This window comes from Otolemur garnettii, unplaced genomic scaffold (assembly GCF_000181295.1).
Source record: "Otolemur garnettii isolate 467f Iridium unplaced genomic scaffold, OtoGar3 scaffold00038, whole genome shotgun sequence".
NCBI lineage: Eukaryota > Metazoa > Chordata > Mammalia > Primates > Galagidae > Otolemur > Otolemur garnettii.
In genome coordinates this window covers 15,204,900-15,223,433 of record NW_003852433.1, presented here as the reverse complement: position 1 = coordinate 15,223,433, position 18,534 = coordinate 15,204,900, and the positions used below count along the sequence as shown (strand labels likewise).

The following is an 18,534-nucleotide window of genomic DNA, read 5'->3' as shown; positions in this document are numbered from 1 at the left end:
CCCAAGTAGCTGGGACTATAGGCACCTGCCACAATGCTCAGCTGTTTTTTCATTGGAGTTATAATTGTTGCTTAGCAGGCTTGGCTGGGTTCAAACCTGCCAGCCTCGGGTAAGTGCCTGGCGCCCTAACCACTGAGCTATGGACACCGAGCCATGGCTTCTATATTCTTGATTTACCCACTTATGACTTCCTATTGAAAACTAAGCTTGCTGGAAATTAATGGTGTTTTTGTAATTTTGAAAATATAATTTTATGGCTGGCATGGTGGCTTATGCCTGTAATCTCAGCCCTTTGGGAGGCTGGAGTGGGAGGATTGCTTTGAGGCCAGACGTTTGAGGCTGCAGTGAACTATGATCATGCTATTGCACTCTAACCTGGGCAGAAAACAAGACCCTGTCTCTTTAAAAAACAAAGGAAAAAAAATGAAACCTATCTCTTAAATATGCCTCAGCTTGGCTGATTCTGCAGCTGGTCCTGCTTTCCAGTTGCCCAAGTCCCCTTTTCCACTGGGCCAGCTGCACAGGGCTGCCTACTGTAGTCTTTCTTTCCCTGTTAACATCCCCCACCTCCTTTTCTTGCAGAGGTATCCTTCCTGACCACTTGTGTGAGGAGCCCAAGCACTCTCATCCTCATCTGACTATGTCTTTCTTGGATTTGTTGGATCTTGCCAGAATTTCAGTGTTAACATGAATATTCTTGTAGCTATTGCTCAAAACTGTGAACATTTATTAGAGTGAATTATGAATTCCTAAAAGCAGAAATGCTGCCCTGAGCGGTGGCTCACACCTGTAATGCTAGCACTCAGGAAGGCCAAGGTGGGTGGATTGCCTGAGCTCACAGGTTCAAGACAGCCTGAGCCAGAGTGAGACCCGGTCTCTAAAAATAGCTGGGTGTTGTGGCAGGCGTCTGTAGTCCCAGCTACTTGGGAGGCTGAGGCAAGAGAATCGCTTAGGTCCAAGAGTTTGAGGTTGCTGTGAGCTATGATGCAAAGCACTCTACCGAGGGCAACAAAGTGAAGCTGTCTCAAAAAAAAAGAAAAAAAAAACACCAAAAAACCCCAGAAATGCCAAACCTGGCTTTCTTTTCTTTCTTCTTTTTGACCTTTTAACACATGGTAATATTTACTTTTCTTTCTTTTTCAGACACTACAACAACAGGAGTGTAAACTTCTCTACAGCCGTAAAGAAGGTCAAAGGCAAGAAAATAAAAACAAAAATAGATATAAAAACATTCTGCCCTGTAAGTATCATTATTCTTCTCAGTAATAGTCACCTTTGAAGTTTTTTTATTTTTTATTTATTTTATTTTATTTTTTTGAGAAAGAGTCTCAAGCTGTTGCCCTGGGTAGAGTGCCATGGTGTCACAGCTCACAGCAACTTCCAATTCTCGAGCTTAAACGATTCTCTTGCCTCAACCTTCTAAGTAGCTGAAACTACCAGCACCCGCCACAATGCCCAGCTATTTTTTGGTTGTAGTTGTCACTGTTGTTTGGCAGACCCAGGCTGGATTTGAACCCGCCAGCTCTGGTGTATGTGGCTGGTGCCTCTGTACCTTTTCCTGGGGGCTGTGTGTTCTTGTTAGCAGATCTGAGGCCTTAGCCTCTTTAACTGCAAGCAGTTTCCAAAATTATCAGCTGTGGCAGGGACTAGTGGACTCATTGGCTGAGTTCTTGCATTGCTGATTATTGAATAAAGGTCCCACTAGGAGGCTTTGTGGTTGTTTCCTTCTGTTAATTAATTTTCTGCCTGCCCAAGAGTAATCATCTCAAGGCTCTCTCTCCCAGTGTTAGGCCCCACCATGAGCCTCAGGGGTCCCAGGTTTGAGGTCTTTGCTTCTCCTCACAGGGCCTGTAAGTCTTGGGTAAGTCATGCCTCCACTGCAGGACTTACTTTCCCTCATGTGAGAAATGTACAAGCTCCTCCTGAAAGCTCCTTCAGCTGTTCTGGGTGCTGATCTCCTGAGTGTGAGTTACCGGAGATAAGGGTACATACCCACACTTTGCTCAGAAGAGGACTTGGTGAAAGGTCGACATTCTTTTTTTTTTTTTGAGACAGATTCTTACTATGTCACCCTTGGTAGAGTGCTGTGGTGTCACAGCTCACAGCAACCTCCAACTCTTGGGCTAAGCGATTCTCTTACCTCAGCCTCCCAAGTAGCTGGGGCTACAGGTGCCTGCTACAATGCCGGGCTATTTTTTGGTTGTAGTTGTCATTATTGTTTGGCAGGCCTGGGCTGGGTTCAAACCTGCCAGCTCTGATATATGTGGCTGGCGCCCTAGCCGCAGAGCTATAGGCACCGAGCCAAGGTCTACCTTCTTTAACACTCAGATGCTACCAGGCAGAGTCCAAGTTGAACCAAGAAAGGGCTGGAAGGATGTAGGCCTTGCATGAGGATCTCAGAAATGGCGCTAAACAAGCTGTAGCTCCCTTCTCTCAAGGGACAACTCTGTGCCAAAGTGCATCTTTATCTCTCTCTCTTTTTTTTGAACCAGAGTCTCACTATGTCACCCTTGGTAGAGTGCCATGGCATCATAGCTCATGGTAGCTCACAGAAACCTCAAATTCTTGGGCTCAAGCAATTCTCTTCCCTTAGCCTCCTGAGTAGCTGGGACTACAGGCACCCGCCACAACGCTCGGCTGTTTTTCTAGATGAGGTCTCATTCTGGCTCAAGCTGGTCTTGAACCCGAAGCTCAGGCAATCCACCTGCCTTGGCCTCCCAAGTGCTAACATTACAGGTGTGAGCCACCACCCCCCACCTATTTTTATCTCTCTTAATTCACACTATGTGGACATAAGGCAGGTATTCCTAATATCCCAGTTTCATAGATCATTTTAGCAAGGTCACAAGTGGGGGTATGTGGGAGAACTGGCACCAGAGCCCCCAAAGTCACTGCTCTTAGCACCATGCAGTAATGAAGGGGTGTCTTCATGGTGGGCCGTGTAAGACAGTGCACTGGCAGGAAGGGAAGGAATATTTAGAACTTCTTCTTTATGTCCTTTATCTAATGAAAAGGAAAGAAAAAATTTAAATCTGATTAATGGCTGTGCATTTGTCATGTATTTAGCCACCTTTTTAAGGATAAAGACTTGTCTCTATATATATTGTGTATATACTTTAGCATTCAAAAGCTTTTTGTTGTTGGGATCCAGGATCAAATTTGGGGGGCGTTGGTCTTATGTCTCTTTGGGTCAGAGCCATTTCATCAGATATTGTAAACTAATCCTGTGTGTGTATGTATGTATGTATGAAGCATAGCTTTTCTCTTTCTGAATACATACATGCATATATTAATACATGATGCTTATGTATATCACATCCATATGGGTATTTATAATGTGTGTAGGTGAGGCTGGGAGAAAGTGGAGGTGTTTATAATACCCAGCAAAGGCAGTGAGGAATTTACAGAGAGGCAGTTTGAGCCACAGCATGATCATAATGACCTTGGAGACGCCTCAGTCATTTTAAGTCCAGGTTTTTATTTCTGCTTAATGGTCTAATGGTAGTTAAGGTACAGGATATAGGAAAAGAAGGGAACAGCAAAATACAGTAGCATATAACCTTTTTCTCCCTTAAAAGTCTCAGTCAGACGTTTCCTCTGATTAATAGCTTATTTCTTGAAAGATGGGAAGACTGAAGCAAAAGAACATTGTTCTATATTATCTATAACTATATTACTAATTTCCATTATAAAATATGTTGCTTAGGTAGAGTACCTGGATTTTTATACCAATAATGTACTTTTTGTTTTTGCAAATTTTTTTGGCCTAGGCCAGTTTTGAACCTGCCACCTCCAGTATATGGGGCCAGCCTACTCCTTTGAGCCATAGGCGCTGACCCCAATAACATATATAATAATTTTATACAGAATTTGGACTGTTGATACTGTCAGGACCTTGTCTTCTAGGCATTGTACTTGATTATGCTTTATTTAAAAATACTCTTTATTATGGATATTTTCAAATATATTCAAGAGTAGAAAGAACTCGCATGTAGCCATGACCCAGCTTCAAGAATTATCAGTTCACCCCCAATCCTGTTTCATCTCTACTCTGATCCAATTCACCTTCTCTCCCCAAATTATTTTATTTTACTTTTTTTTTTTTTTTTTTTAGACAGAGCCTCAAGCTGTCGCCCTGGGTAGAGTGCCATGGCATCACAGCTCACAGCAACCTCCAACTTCTGGGCTCAAGCAAGTCTCCTGCCTCAGCCTCCCAAGTATCTGGGACCACAGGCGCCCACCACAACACCCGGCTATTTTTTGGTTGCAGCCATGATTGTTGTTTGGCGGGCCTGGGCTGGATTCGAACCTGCCACCTTAGGTGTATGTGGCTGGCGCCTTAGCCGCTTGAGCCACAGGCATCGAGCCTTATTTTACTTTTTGAGACAGAATCTCACTCTGTTGCCTGGGCTGTCATCATTTAGGGGTGTCATCATAGTTCACAGCAACTTCAAACTCCTAGGCTCAAGCAATCCTTCTGCATCAGCCTTCTAAGTAGCTGGGACTAGAGGTACATGTCACCATGCTCAGCTAATTATTTGTAGAGACTGGGTCTTGCTCTGTTGCTTAGGCTGATCTCAAACTCTTGGCTTCAAGCGATCTTCCTGCCTCAGCCTCCCAAAGTACTGGGATTGCAGGCACGAGCCACTGCACCTGGCTCCCTCCCAAATAATAATAATAATGATTATTATTTTTGAGGCAGAGTCTCATTATGTCGCCTTAGGTAGAGTGCTCTGGTGTCATAGCTCACAAAACCTCAAACTCTTGGGCTTGCGCAATTCTCTTGCCTCAGCCTCCCAAGTAGCTGGGACTACAGGCGCCCGCCATAACGCCCGGCTATTTTTTGTTGCACCCGCCATAACACCCGGCTATTTTTTGTTGCAGTAGTCATTGTTGTTTAGGCGGCCTGGTCTGGGTTCTAGCTCGCCAGCCTCAGTGTCTGTGGCTGATACTGTAACCACTATGCTACTGCTGCCGAGCCCTTCCCAAATTATTTTGAAGTACATCAAAGATACCATGTCATGTATCTGTACTTTAGTCTTCTCTTTATTAAAAAAACAAAATTCTTTGGTTTGAAATAATTTTAGCCTAGAAGAAGTTACAAAGAAAGTATAGAGGATTCCCACATACTATTGCCTAGCTTCCGGAGATAACAGTCTGTACCCATGGTACATTATCAAAGCCAGGAAATTATAAAGAAAGCATTATGGGGCATCATGTGGTCAGTGTTCACATTACTGTTGTGCTATTTGGGGTTTAATTTTTTATGTGGTTTTATTAAATGAACAAAGCTTGGACTAGTTTGAGAATTAACTGATTTGCCCTGAAGCGGTCTGAGTACTCACATGACTGTGGTCTCTTTTTCTTCTAGTTGATCATACCAGAGTTGTCCTCCATGACGGTGATCCCAATGAGCCTGTTTCAGATTACATCAACGCAAATATTATCATGGTATACTTCGCTTTTCAGTTTTCTGACCATATATTGCTAGCCTATTTCTATATTTTAAATCCTTCCTTGTGTTCTGAAAGCAATGTCAGCTGTTTGAAGATATGCTTCCTAAATTTCTAGCCCGAATTTGAAACCAAGTGCAACAATTCAAAGCCCAAAAAGAGTTATATCGCCACACAAGGCTGCCTGCAAAACACGGTGAATGACTTTTGGCGGATGGTATTCCAAGAGAATTCCCGAGTGATTGTCATGACAACAAAAGAAGTGGAGAGGGGAAAGGTATATTTCACAATCTTCTTTTCTGCTAATCTATTTTTAAAGTAAGGATTGTCAGGTTGCTATGTTAGGAATTGAGTATATAAATTAAGCTTAATCTACCTGGCCCTCTGGAAAAAAGAAAGTAGGAGAAATTTAATTACGATATGCCTCGGTGTAGTTTCCTTTATGTTTTTTCTGCTTGGGGTTTGTCGAGTTTCTCACATTTATGGATTTATAGTTTTCTTCAAATTTGGTTAATGTTCAGCCTTTGTTTCTTCAAACTTGTACCCTGTCCAGACCCCGTCCCAGGATACTAGTTACATACATTTTAGGCTGGTCGAAGTTGTCCCACAACCTACTGATACTTTGTTGATTTCATCTGGTTTTCTTTTTTCCCCTCTGTGTTTCTTTTCAGAAGCTTCTTTTGCCATGTCTTTTAAGTTAATCTTTCCTTCTATAGTTTATAATCTGCTCTTAGTCCTATCCAGTGTGTTTTTTTCACAGCAAACATTGTATTTTTTTCTATAGAAGTCTTATTAGGGTCTCTTTGATGTCTTCTCTCTCTCTCTCTCTTTTTTTTTTTTTGAGACAGAGCCTCGAGCTCGAGCTATCCCCCTGGGTAGAGTGTCGTGGCATCACAGCTCACAGCAACCTCTAACTCCTGGGCTCAAGCGAGTCTCCTGCCTCTGCCTCCCAGTAGCTGGGACCATAGGCGCCCGCCACAATGTTCGACCATTTTTTGGTTGCAGCCGTTGCCGTCGTCGTTTGGCGGGCCTGGGTCATATTTGAACCCGCCACCTTAGGTGTATGTGGCTGATTCCTTAGCCATTTGAGCCACAGGCGCCGAGCTATTTTTTTTTTTCTTTTTGAGACAGAGTCTCACTTTGTCACCCTTGGAGTACCAAGGCGTCATAGCTCACAGGAACCTCAAACTCATGGGCGTAAGCGATTCTCTTGCCTCATCCTCCCAAGTAGCTGGGACTACAGGCGCCCGCCACAATGCCTGGCTATTTTTTGTTACAGTTTTCATTGTTGTTATAGCTGGCCTGGCCTGGGCTGGGCTCGAACCCTCCAGCCTTGGTGTATGTGGCTGGCACTGTAACCACTGTGCTACGGGCGCTAAGCCCTATCTCTCTCTTTTTAATACATGGAACATTTTCGGCTCGGTTCCCGTAGCTCATGAGTAGAGCACTGGCCACATACACTGAGGCTCCAGCATAAAAATCCTATCCTCAGTTTTATGTGTGTTTTTCTAAACTGTTTTCTTGGCTTTTTGTTGTTGTTGTTGTTTTTACATAGAGTCAGAGTCTCACTGTGTTGCCCAGACTAGGGTCTGTTCTCTTAGCATTTATATCTGTATATGTTCCTATAGAAATAATATAGTACTTTTTTTTATGGCTGAAAAAGTGCTTTTATGCAGTAACTTCATTTGGCATCATGTTTTTTCTCCCACTAAATACATGTTCAAACTTCCTCTGTGAGTATATATTGGCCTGTTGCAGTTGTGTAGTATTCTGTGGTGTGGATGTGGCATGATTTATTTAGCCATTATGCCATAAATGGGCATTTAAGTGCCCTAGTTTCGTTCTTACAGACAGGGCTGAAGTGCACAATGTTGTTTTTCCCTCATTTGCATGTGGCAGAGTGTTTCTCTAGGTTAGATAGATGTCAGGAAGAATTGCTGGGTCGCAGGTTGTGCATGCTGTCCATTCTAATTAACTCTGCCTGCCAGCTGCACCCACCTAGTACCCATCTCTCCACACATCACGACACTGCAGGGCTTTTTTTTTTTTTTTTATTGTAACATCCCACACCTACAGAAGAGCAGACAAATTTTAGTGAGTGACAGCCCTCTGTGTTCTCTGAAAGTAGGTCCACCTGGCAGATTTTTTAATATGGAAAAGTTCTGAATTTTTATTTGTGTTTTAGTCAAAGTTCTTTTTTAGATATCCTTTAATTGGTTTATATAAGAATTTTGTGGATTGTAGCAGTTCTACCTAGAAGTTAAACCTAAGACAGATGGGAAATTTTGGATTTTAGCCCTCCTAATGTAATTTTCATATCTGTTGTGAAGGGCAGTATGATTTTTATACGTTTTTCGTTGTTCTATTCCTACTTGGTACCCTTCTGAATACCTTTCAGGCCAGATCTGGTCATAGTGAAACAAAAGTTTCCTTTAATAGTTGCTTGTGGTAACATTAGGTGTTTTTAAATTAATGAACCAATTAAAACGTCTTTGTAGTTTATGCTTCAGGCAAGCATTACCTGCCCTAAATGTGGACAGGAAGACTGAGCCCTTCATCGTGCTTATTGCGGGGGATTGTAACTGCAGAAGGTCACCTGGTTTTTTATTTTGAGACAGAGTCTCAAGCTGTCACCCTGGGTAGAGCGCTCTGCCGTCACAGCTCACAGCAACCTAAAACTCTTGGGCTTAAGCGATTTTCTTGCCTCAGCCTCCCAAGTAGCTGGGACTACAGGCACCCACCACAACACCAAGCTAATTTTTTTTGTTGTTGTTGCAGTTGTCATTGTTGTTTTAGTTGACCCGGGCTGTGCTCGAACCCTCCAGCCTCAGTGTATGTGGCCAGCACTGTACCCACTGAACTACGGGTACTGCCAGAAGGTCACCTGTTATCGGAGGACTTGGGGGCTGTGAGAAGAGGTGTTTTGTGTTGCTTTAGGGGATCAGTATCAGTCCCTTTCAGAAGAGCTTCCAGAGGCTCCTAGGGCAGACAAGCATTAGGCTGAATCTCTCCGTTCTACCCCTCACAGCTTCCTCCCAGTCCCTGCCTGGCTTTCTCATTCTTCCTCTTCACGTTGCAATGATATAGTGGACTTTTATTCTCTCCACAGGCCTTTCTGACAACCTAGTCTTTATCTTCCCAGTACACAGAAGAAAAACCAGACTCTGGACTCCATTTGATTCCTGGGTTTTATTTTAAAAGATAACATACTGGTTCTTACATATTAGAATTTGTTGGCCAAGGTTCATATGAGAGTTTGGAAAACTGGCTGCAGCAGTTTACAGATGTTTAAAGTCAGCTAAAATGTTCTTTTTAGAGTCATAATTTAATTATATGTTCTCTGGTGAGTTCCCTGTAGTGACTGGGAACACTCCTCAGCATTAATTGGCTGGTGACAGGTTTGTTTGGGGGAACTAAAAATTGTTTCAAATCTGTCAGAGAGGTGTTTGCATCTATAAGATACCGAGGGGAAAACTGAATTCAGGATAATAATAATTGAATGACCTTTCCTCAGTCCCTTCTCAGCCTTTTGGCTAAGATCAAGTGTTCTTACCAGTTTAAAAGACCTTTCCTCCTTCCATGTTTTTTTTTCCCTTTCAATTAATTGTGACTATGGTGATGTCTGCAACTGCTCTCTCATTTCCAGTTATATTACTGTCAGTTTCTCTGTCTTCTTAACATACGGGATCAATTTCTCTTGCTGATATTTGCATCTTGGTGAAAACCATGAAAATGAGTGGCATGGATGACTGTTCTAGAACACAGCAAAACACAAAAACGATTCTCCGCCCAGGACATTGCCACACAGATACAAACTCATCTCTCATTGAGTGAAATAGCTTCCTTTTTGGCAGTAGGAGCGATTTTCTTGGTGCCATATTTTTTAATCCACCTGCTCCTAAAGCCAGTATTGCAGACTTGGCGTTCCCAGGCACCCAGTTAAGGGAAAGTGACGTGTAGAGTAGGTATCAGATGGGTCTGGATATAGAAAAAGCAGCTGGTGTAAAACCTATGGGCTGCCTTTCTGTGCTAGAGCTGTTCACACTTAGGTTAGGTAAGGCACAGAGTCCTCCTACACTGGTGCGGAAGTGAAGCAGTCAGTCGGGCTCATTGGGAAGCCCATCCTCCTCCAGAGCCTGCTTGCCTTTCCTGTGGAGTGACTGGTGAATTTCTAGAATACAAAACTCAGTAGTTGCTAGATAGTACTCTCAAATTGGTTGCTTCCCATCTCTTTACATCTTTGGTTCTTTAAGATAGATACACAAACATTGACTGTTTTGACTTGTGCTTGGGCCAAGACAACTCTGCATGAACTGCCTTTCTCTTCCCACTGCTGCCGGGTTCTCCAAGTACCTGCTTTTCTTGTTTGAACTCTTCTCTCCTTTTCTTTGAAAACCTAACAGTTGCTAAGATGCTAGATAGGCCATTTTCCATGTTAGTGGTCATTACTCAAGACTTGAAGATTTGTTTGCTGCTGGTTTAGGCTTTTATTTTAGAGTTCATAGATATTAATTGTCTTTTTTTCTGATCCCTTCCAGAGTAAATGTGTCAAATACTGGCCTGATGAATATGCCCTAAAGGAATATGGGGTCATGCGCGTTAGGAATGTCAAAGAAAGTGCTGCTCATGACTATACATTAAGAGAACTTAAACTTTCGAAGGTTGGACAAGTAAGTATATTGTCGTATTTTAGAGATGTTGGTAACTATTTGTGGTATGCAGTAATTCAGAGACTTGCAGTTATTCATGTTTACATGTATTCATGCATTTGTTCACTCATTGATTCAGTAGCCATTTATTGGTTGCTTTCTATGTCTGTGGTTCCCAACCCCGGGCCGCAGACTGGTACTGGTCCATGGAAAAATTGTCTTCCATTAAACTGATTCCTGCTGTCAAAAAGGTTCCAGTCCATAGGCTTTTAGGAACCAAGCTGCACAGTAGGAGGCAAGTGGTGGGATCTGTAGTACTCATCATTCCCATCACCACCTGAGTTGAAATTGGTCCCTGATGACAAGGTTGGGCACCACTGTTCTGGGTGCCAGGTGGAAAGCACATGGTCCCCGCCCTCACCGATGTTAGGGAGATGAGAGGTTTAAAAATAAATAACCAATATAGCTTTCTGATTGTGGTTGGTCCGTGGTATGTTTGAGAGTGACTAGGTACTGAAGATGCAGTAAATAGGGAGGATCTCTGAGAGAGTAACACTTGAGCTGAGACTTGAAGCTGCAAGAGCTAGGTGTCCAGAGTAGGAGAGAAGTATTGTAGTAACTGCAAAAGTATTGAGGCTTATTTGTGACTAAATTCCGCCCATTAGTTCTGGTCTTACAAACCAAACTTTTTTTTTTTTTTATTTGAAGAGCCTCAATTTGTCACTTTGGCTAGAGTACAATGGCATCATCATGGCTCAACCTACAACTCCTGGGCTCAAGTGACCTCCTGCCTCAGCCTCCTAAGTAGCTAGGACTACAGGTGCCTACCACCATGCCCAACTAATTTTTTCTATTTTGGGGAGATGGGGTATCACTCTTGATCAGGCTGGCCTTGAACTCCTGAGCTCAAGTGATCCTCCTGCCTTGGCCTCCCAGAGTGCTAGGATTTCTCCTGAGCCACTGAACCCAGTCTGTATTTATTTTAACTTTGTTTTTTTTTTTTTTGAGACAGAGCCTCAAGCTGTCCCCCTGGGTAGAGTGCTGTGGCATCACAGCTCACAGCAATCTCCAGCTCCTGGGCTCAAGCGAGTCTTCTGCCTCAGCCTCCCAAGTAGCTGGGACCACAGGCACCCGCCACAATGCCCAGATATTTTTTGGTTGCAGCCATCATTGTTGTTTGGCAGGCCCGGGCTGGATTCTAACCCGCCACCTTAGGTGTATGTGGCTGGCGCCTTAGCAACTTGAGCCACAGGTGCCAAGCCCATTTTAACTTTGTTTAGAGAGGATTCCTTTTTCAAGTTTTTTTTGGAACACATAGGTGAGAGAAACTGCCTTTTCCTTCATGGAATCATAATCACTTAGCTACAAGAGGCCACATATACAAGTAGTTATGTTGCAGAGCACACACGGTGGCAGCACGCCTAAAGTGCCCAGTACCACAAAGGGCAGGGCTTCCTCAGGCTGGGGCACCTGGGGGCCATTTTAGAAGCTGGGCCTTCAAGGGTTAGGTTTCTATGGGAGAGGGCCTCCCTGGTGGGGATGTTGTTTGAACTATGGTACTGAAGTGCGAATTACAGGGAAATAGGATTTAGGGGGAACAAAACTAAGTGGGAAATTGAGAGAATAAACTTGGGTAGAGAAAGATTGGGGCCAAGTTTTTTTTTGTGTGTGTGTGTGTGTGGCCATTCATATTCATTCAGAGATTGAATGACCTCTTGTTTCTTGACATCATGCTGCTTGCCAGAGGTAGAGTTGGGAAACAAAGAAGATAGAGTCTCTGCACTCCCAAGAATACACTGTACTGGCCAGTAATCTCAGTAGTTTCACATATAAACATATCATTACCAACTAAAATCAGAGCTAGAAAGAAAAATATACAGGAGTTTTTTTGTGGTGAGGAGGAGGTAAGGGGCTAATTTAGAGGGGGAGAGGTTTTTAAGGCATAGAGAACGATGTGTCAGGAAAGGAGGTTGGAGGGTTTAGCCTAAGTGCAATAGGCAGCTGTAGTTGGATTTAAGCTTTTTAGAGGATTATTCTCCTCCCGTAGAGATTGCGGGATACAGGAGTGGGTCAAGGGATTAGGACTGGTCAGGAGGCATTGGCAGCTTCCTGGCTAAAGGTGATTGAACTGGGCCAGTGGCAGAGTGTTGGAAAGAAGAGCCCCACATGGTGCTCATCGTAGAGGTCCTTGTGGAGACAGATGTGCAGAGGTTTGATGATGGAGTGCACAAAGGGCAAGGACAGTGTTCAGGATGACTGGTGGTGGTCTAGCTTGAGAAGTGGAGTGGATGGCCGTGGATTTGAGGAGGAAAGGAGGACTAGGAATCTCTTTGTGGACAAAGCTTAAGGTGTCTTTGATACGGCAAAGTGGAGATGTTAGGGACGGAGGGGCAGAGGTTGGACAGGGAGGGAAGATGGAGTCAAGGGTTGTAGATGGGATTGATTTTGATCGATGGGACGTTTCTTCTGTAGCAATAAGGAAGACAAGAGGAGACAGTGGCTACAGATACCAGTAGGCGAGCTGGTGGGGCTGCATTTCTCTCTCTTTTCTGAGGCATGAGGCAAGGCCATCAATTGACAGTTGAAGGAAATAAGATGGACTGTTTGAAGAAAGTGGGAGAATATGAAACAGTAATTGCATAGCACGGCAAGAAATCCAGACATTTCTGAGTGCCCAGTTGATTGTTGAACATAAACATTTAGTGACACTAATTACCTGATATTTCTTCAAGGGCACTTTGCTCCTCAGGCATAAAACAGAAAGTAGATGGTTTGTCTAGGCCCGGGGACATGCCCAGTGGCATAGTGGAAAGATCAGAGTGAAGGCATGTGGGCGAGAGCAGTTGTTACCAAGGATGTGGACCTCTGATTGGATAAGAGAGAGTAGGGATAGAGGATAAGAGGAGGCAGGTGGAAAGGGGGAGGGTTCAGTGTCTGGGGGCGTTTGAGGCGGGCAGGGGACCAAAGTGAGTTGGTTAGTGGTGGCCCAGCGTGGAATGTTTGCGTTTCTGATGTCAGGGGTGGAGATGGGTGGTGGAGGCTCAGTCTGTGGCAGAGACTGGGAAAGGAGCTAGAACAGTGTAGCTGATGAGTAGAGGATGCTGGACAAAGACTCCGGGCAGGCCTTTATTCAATTTTAGTGACAAACTGCTCATCTTCTCATTATCAGGTGACCCTAGCAGTCAGATTGTTCTTTTGTTTGAGTGATAGATCATCTATCTGTCTCATTACCAGAGACTTTGAGTAGCAGATATGGGCAAGGCAGGGAAAAAGGCTTTGTGTTTCAGACCCTGACACAGGTGCAGGATGAGACCCATCATTTCCATTGCATTGCTGATAAAATGTCTACTTTTTGTTGAGCATTTTACTTTATTTCTAAAGTGTCATATGATCTCATTTGAGGAGGAGGAGCTAGGGCAGGGCTCTCATTGGCCATTTACCAAGGAGGATAATTCATTGACACTGGGACTCTCATTCCCTGATTGTCCTTTCTGTGACCAGTGTAGCTGCCTGATTTTTGGGTTGTTTGGTAACATCAAGGCAATTTTCTTTTTCATGACACTGGCAAATTAAATGCACATAATTCAAGGTGGTAGACATTGGTCTAGTTACCAGTCTCTTTTTCTCTCTTACTTTAAAATGTCTTTTTAAATCGCTTTGGAAAAGGTTTTGTAGCTTGGATCATTTCCAGATATGTAGGAAGAAGATGTAGCAATGAATAGTGCTGCTGTAATTACCTAACCTGGATATATCTAGAAACAGAGTACTTTCGGGTCTTCGGTTGTCTTGGTGCCATTGGTGATCTTTTTCTTTTTTTTTGAGACAGAGTTTCATTTTGTCACCCTCAGTAGAGTGCCATGGCGTCATAGCTCACAGCAACCTCCAACTCCTGGGCTCAAGCGATCCCCTTACCTCAGTTTTTCTATTTTTAGTACAGACGGGGGGGGGGGTGTGTGTGTCACACTTTTTGCTTAGGCTGGTCTCGAATTTGTGAATTCAAGCAATCCACCCGCCTTGATCTCCCAGAGTGCTAGGATTACAGGCATGAGCCACCTTGCTTGGCTGCCATTGTTGATCTTTATTAGTTATCATTATTCTGGCTAGGTGCCAGTAGCTCAGTGACTAGGGCGTCAGCCACATACACAGGAGCTGGCGGGTTCAAACCCACCCTGGGCCTACTAGACAACAATGACAACTACAGCCAAAAAATAGCCAGCCATTGTGGCGGATGCCTGGAGTCCCAGCTAGTTGGGAGGCTGAGGCAAGAGAATCACTTAAGCCTAAGAGTTTGAAGTTGCTGTGAGCTGTGACGCCACAGCACTCTGCTGAGGGTGACATGCAACACAGTTGAGACTGTCAAAAAAAAAAAATTATTATTCTCCAAATAGCCACAGTGTGCTGAGTCTCTTACTGTCTGCGGGGCAGAGGCTGTATGTTTTAGTGAGCTCACTGAGTTCTTACCATGGTATTGTGAGATGGAAATTATCATTCCCACTTTGGAAATGAAAAGTTGAGACTTAGAGAGGTCCAAGGGGCACAGTGTCAATGCCTGGGAATTAAACCTAAATCTAGTCATCTGATTGCAGAGCCTGTCTTCTTCTCTTCTTTGCATTAAACAAAAGTTAAAAATAGAATGATACTCTACCGTGTTTCCCCGAAAATAAAACACTGTCTTATATTTATTTTTTTCTCAAGAAGACACACTAGGGCTTATTTTCAGGGGATGTCTTATTTTTATTAAATACAACAATCTATATTTATTCAAATACAGGTAAGTCATCTTCTTCTAGAACCTGACAGGGGGAGCTGACCTTGTTGGTGGGGCTGGCTAGTGATGCGTGAACTCCTTTCCCCTAGCCGTTCCCACGTGCATAATAGGATGCCTGCGACCGTGGTTACCACTTGAGCACACGTGCAAGTGTGAATGGCTTGGAGAATGGAGCTGTGGCAGATAAAAGGCATTCCAGTCTTCCTTATAGCTCCCGCTTCCTCGGAAATGCAGGGCGTGGTTATGCAGATACACTGTATAGCCACGCCCATCACTAGGTCTTATTATCGGAGTAGGGCTTATATTTAACAAATGCATAGAAATCCTGCTAGGGCTTATTTTTTGGGTGGGTCTTATTTTGGGGGAAACACCATAGTACAAGTGAGGGGGGGCTGGGGAGGATTGGATAAAAGATGGCAAATAAGAATGAATGTCTTGAGGGAATGCCTGTTTCCTTATCTGCTGAGAGGAGAGTCCTAAGTCCCTGGAGGCCTCAGTTGCCTCTGAAGCTGAGCGCTGTGTGGGTGAGGAGGGACTGGGATGTTACCTGCCATTGGAGATTCAGAGAGATGGTACAGGCTATAGTTTCCTTGAAGGGCAAATTACCGTACTAGACATCTTGATTCTCACAATGGAGGCGCTTCCTGCCAGCTCCATTGGCTCGCAAAGGATATAGCAATTTTGGAACCAGGTGATCCCTCAACCCCTTGATTTATTTAATTCTTTTCTGGTTTTTCTTGGCTTTACTCCAGGGGAATACGGAGAGAACGGTCTGGCAATACCACTTTCGGACCTGGCCGGACCATGGAGTGCCCAGTGACCCTGGCGGTGTGCTGGACTTCTTGGAGGAGGTCCACCACAAGCAGGAGAGCATCATGGACGCAGGGCCGGTGGTGGTGCACTGCAGGTGACAGCCTCTACCACTTCTCTAGGCCGTAGCCTGCCTGGTGTCCTAGCACCCAGGGCTGGCTTTTACCTACCCACCCCCAGCTCTTTAACTGTAAGGGAAAATTTAATATTTATTTGAGGCATGGATAAACTGTAACACATTAAGGGACATTTTTACCCCAAAGTATTTTTCTTATAGACCCTACAGGACTGCCAGGTGTTGGGTGGGGGTGAAGTGGGCACACACCTTATTCTCAAGGATCCCTTAGTCATTTTTGCTTGGTTTTCTTTTTTAATATAGTAATTTAGGATTCATCTCTTAGACTGTGATTCTATTCTCTTCTACTGTGGCATAAGATGTACTTTTTCTCCCGCCACTACACTTGTTTGCTTTACAAGATTCTGGCTGCTTCCCACCAAGGCCTTTGACGGAGGCTGCTCTGCGGATTCTGTGCCATTGTTTGTGGACTATTGATGTTCAAGTTTGGGCTTCATGATTACACTGGGAAAAGTTTGGTTTCCTAAATCTTATTCATTTGTTGGCCAGCTAAACATATGTGAAACTTTTTATTGGTCCAATATTTTTAAAGGCTACCATTTTATTGAGCACTTGCTTTGTGCAGCATCTGAGAAGTGTTTTTTTTTTTTTAAATAGCATCAATTATGTTAGGATAAAGTGTTTTTTTTATTAATGCTCATACCACCCCCCTACGTGGAGATGCTATTGTCCCCATTTCACAGATGAGGAAACTGAGCGTCAGAGAGGTTAAGAGACTTTCTGCAGGCACATTGTAGTGGAGAAGCTGAACTCCAAGAGCAGGTTGGACTGACTTTAAAGCCCTATACTCTTTTTTTTTTTTTTTTTCAGTTTTTTGGCCAGGGCTGGGTTTGAATCCATCACCTCTGGCCAGTGCCCTACTCCTTTGAGCCACAGGCACCACCCTATACTCTTTGCCAACATATTTTCAGACATAAATAGATAATCTTATAAATAATTTCTAAGAGCAGAGATTGTTTCTGTTAATATTAATAGCCTAGTTTTGAGTAGGATACCCCCATGAATGACTCTGTTGTCCCTGTTTTTTGTCCTTCTGCCCACAGTGCTGGAATTGGCCGGACTGGGACTTTCATCGTGATTGATATCCTTATTGACATCATCAGAGAGAAAGGTAGGTCATCTGAAGGGTGAGAAGCTACAGTTCCATTTTGAGGTTATAGAAGGAAAAGAGCCAAGAGAAGAGAAGTTGAATGTGAAGAATTTTTCACAAGGATCTGGGCTAAAGACTTTCAGTGTGTCTGGCTGAGAACAGAAGTGATGCTATAACATTTGAGCTTTTGGTACAAAATGAAATTTAGGAGGTGTGGACCCCACTGCTTTGGCCTTTTGTTTCACATGTAGTGGTGACTATACCCAGCCACCTAACCTTTATAGGTATGGGGTGCTATTAGCAAGTGAGAAGGGTGGCACTTGTAGCTCAGTGGGTAGGGTGCTGGCCACATATACCAAGGCTGGCGTGTTCAAATCCAGCCCGGGCCAGCTAAACAACAATGACAACTACAACCAAAAAATAGCTGGGCATGTGGCAGGAGCTTCTTGGGAGGCTGAGGCAAGGGAATCGCTTAAGTCCAAGAGTTGGAGGTTGCTGTGAGCTGTGATGGCACAGCACTCTACCAAGGGCTATGTAGTGAGACTCTAACGCAAAAAAAAAGAGAGAGGACCTTGGCTTCCCACACTTTATCATGTGAGCTGGTATCATTGGTATTGGTCGAAAGTTTAGTGCTGCAACTGTGGGACCTGTTTAGTTAAAACATTAAAGATTAAATCAGCTTTATCTCGAAGTCTACTAAAAGTCGTGCATTGCACCAGGCACAGTAGCAGACGCTTATATTTCCATCTACATAGGAGCCTGAGGCGGGAGAATCCCTTGAACCTGGGAGTTCAAGTGCAGCCTGGGCAACAGAGATCCTGCTTCTAAAAACAAAACAGAGAAGTTTGACATTGAATAAGTTCTTCTTAGCTGTGCATTTTCTCCTCATTCTTTGCGCTGTTTGCTTTGTAGGTGTTGACTGTGACATTGACGTTCCAAAAACCATCCAGATGGTGCGATCTCAAAGGTCAGGAATGGTCCAGACAGAAGCACAGTACCGATTTATCTATATGGCCGTCCAGCATTATATTGAAACACTACAGCGCAGGATTGAAGAAGAGCAGGTATCAGCCTGGAGGGGCTGGCATGTGGAATTTCATTTTCCTTCTCAGCCTCTTGGATATACTCTCCTTTTGAGCAGGAGGACAGGCTCTGATAGACAACCATTTTTATTTGGGACCAGCAATATTCTCTATTTAGCAGCTATGAATTTTCAGTCCAGAAAAGCTTAGGGTGTGGCACCATGTCATCCTCCTGGCCTACCAGATTAAAGAACCACCATGCAGAAAGGTTATGATGTTCCCAGGCTCACATGGCAAGCTTAGAACTTCAGGCCTTGAAGTTTCTAGCCTGTTCCAGCTTTGATCCGGGGCGTGTTTATCCTGCTTCCATTTCTTAAAATGAATGCCTCACTTTTAATAGTGCACAGCAGTTTGAACGACTAATTTGGTTGAGTTGGAAACAGTGAAATTTCAGTTTTAATAAGCTGTGCATAATGAAGATTGTGGAATTGGAGCCTTTCCATTTGAGTCTATTCATAACAGACATAAAGCAGAGTTAATTAGGAATATGCTGAGATGAGGGAAATGAGGAGAACTGCTCTTTTGGGGGCTGTGTATCCCCCCCCC

At 43.9% G+C, this 18,534-nt stretch overlaps 1 protein-coding gene across 3 annotated transcripts in view; it reads left to right on the top strand.

The window, feature by feature from the left end:
* The window catches only part of PTPN11 (protein tyrosine phosphatase, non-receptor type 11), a 101,913-nt gene that overhangs the window by 65,547 nt on the left and 17,832 nt on the right, over window positions 1-18,534 (top strand). Inside the window, exons 7-13 of one of the 3 annotated variants that reach the window (XM_023513292.1) lie at window positions 1,144-1,240; window positions 5,372-5,451; window positions 5,572-5,730; window positions 9,992-10,123; window positions 15,611-15,777; window positions 16,860-16,927; window positions 17,819-17,970. In XM_023513292.1, the coding sequence (XP_023369060.1) occupies window positions 1,144-1,240; window positions 5,372-5,451; window positions 5,572-5,730; window positions 9,992-10,123; window positions 15,611-15,777; window positions 16,860-16,927; window positions 17,819-17,970 (855 nt within the window). Of the gene's footprint in view, window positions 1-1,143; window positions 1,241-5,371; window positions 5,452-5,571; window positions 5,731-9,991; window positions 10,124-15,610; window positions 15,782-16,859; window positions 16,928-17,818; window positions 17,971-18,534 lie in introns of those variants that run through there. The other 2 variants (XM_003789966.3, XM_023513293.1) reach the window with 2 other exon arrangements.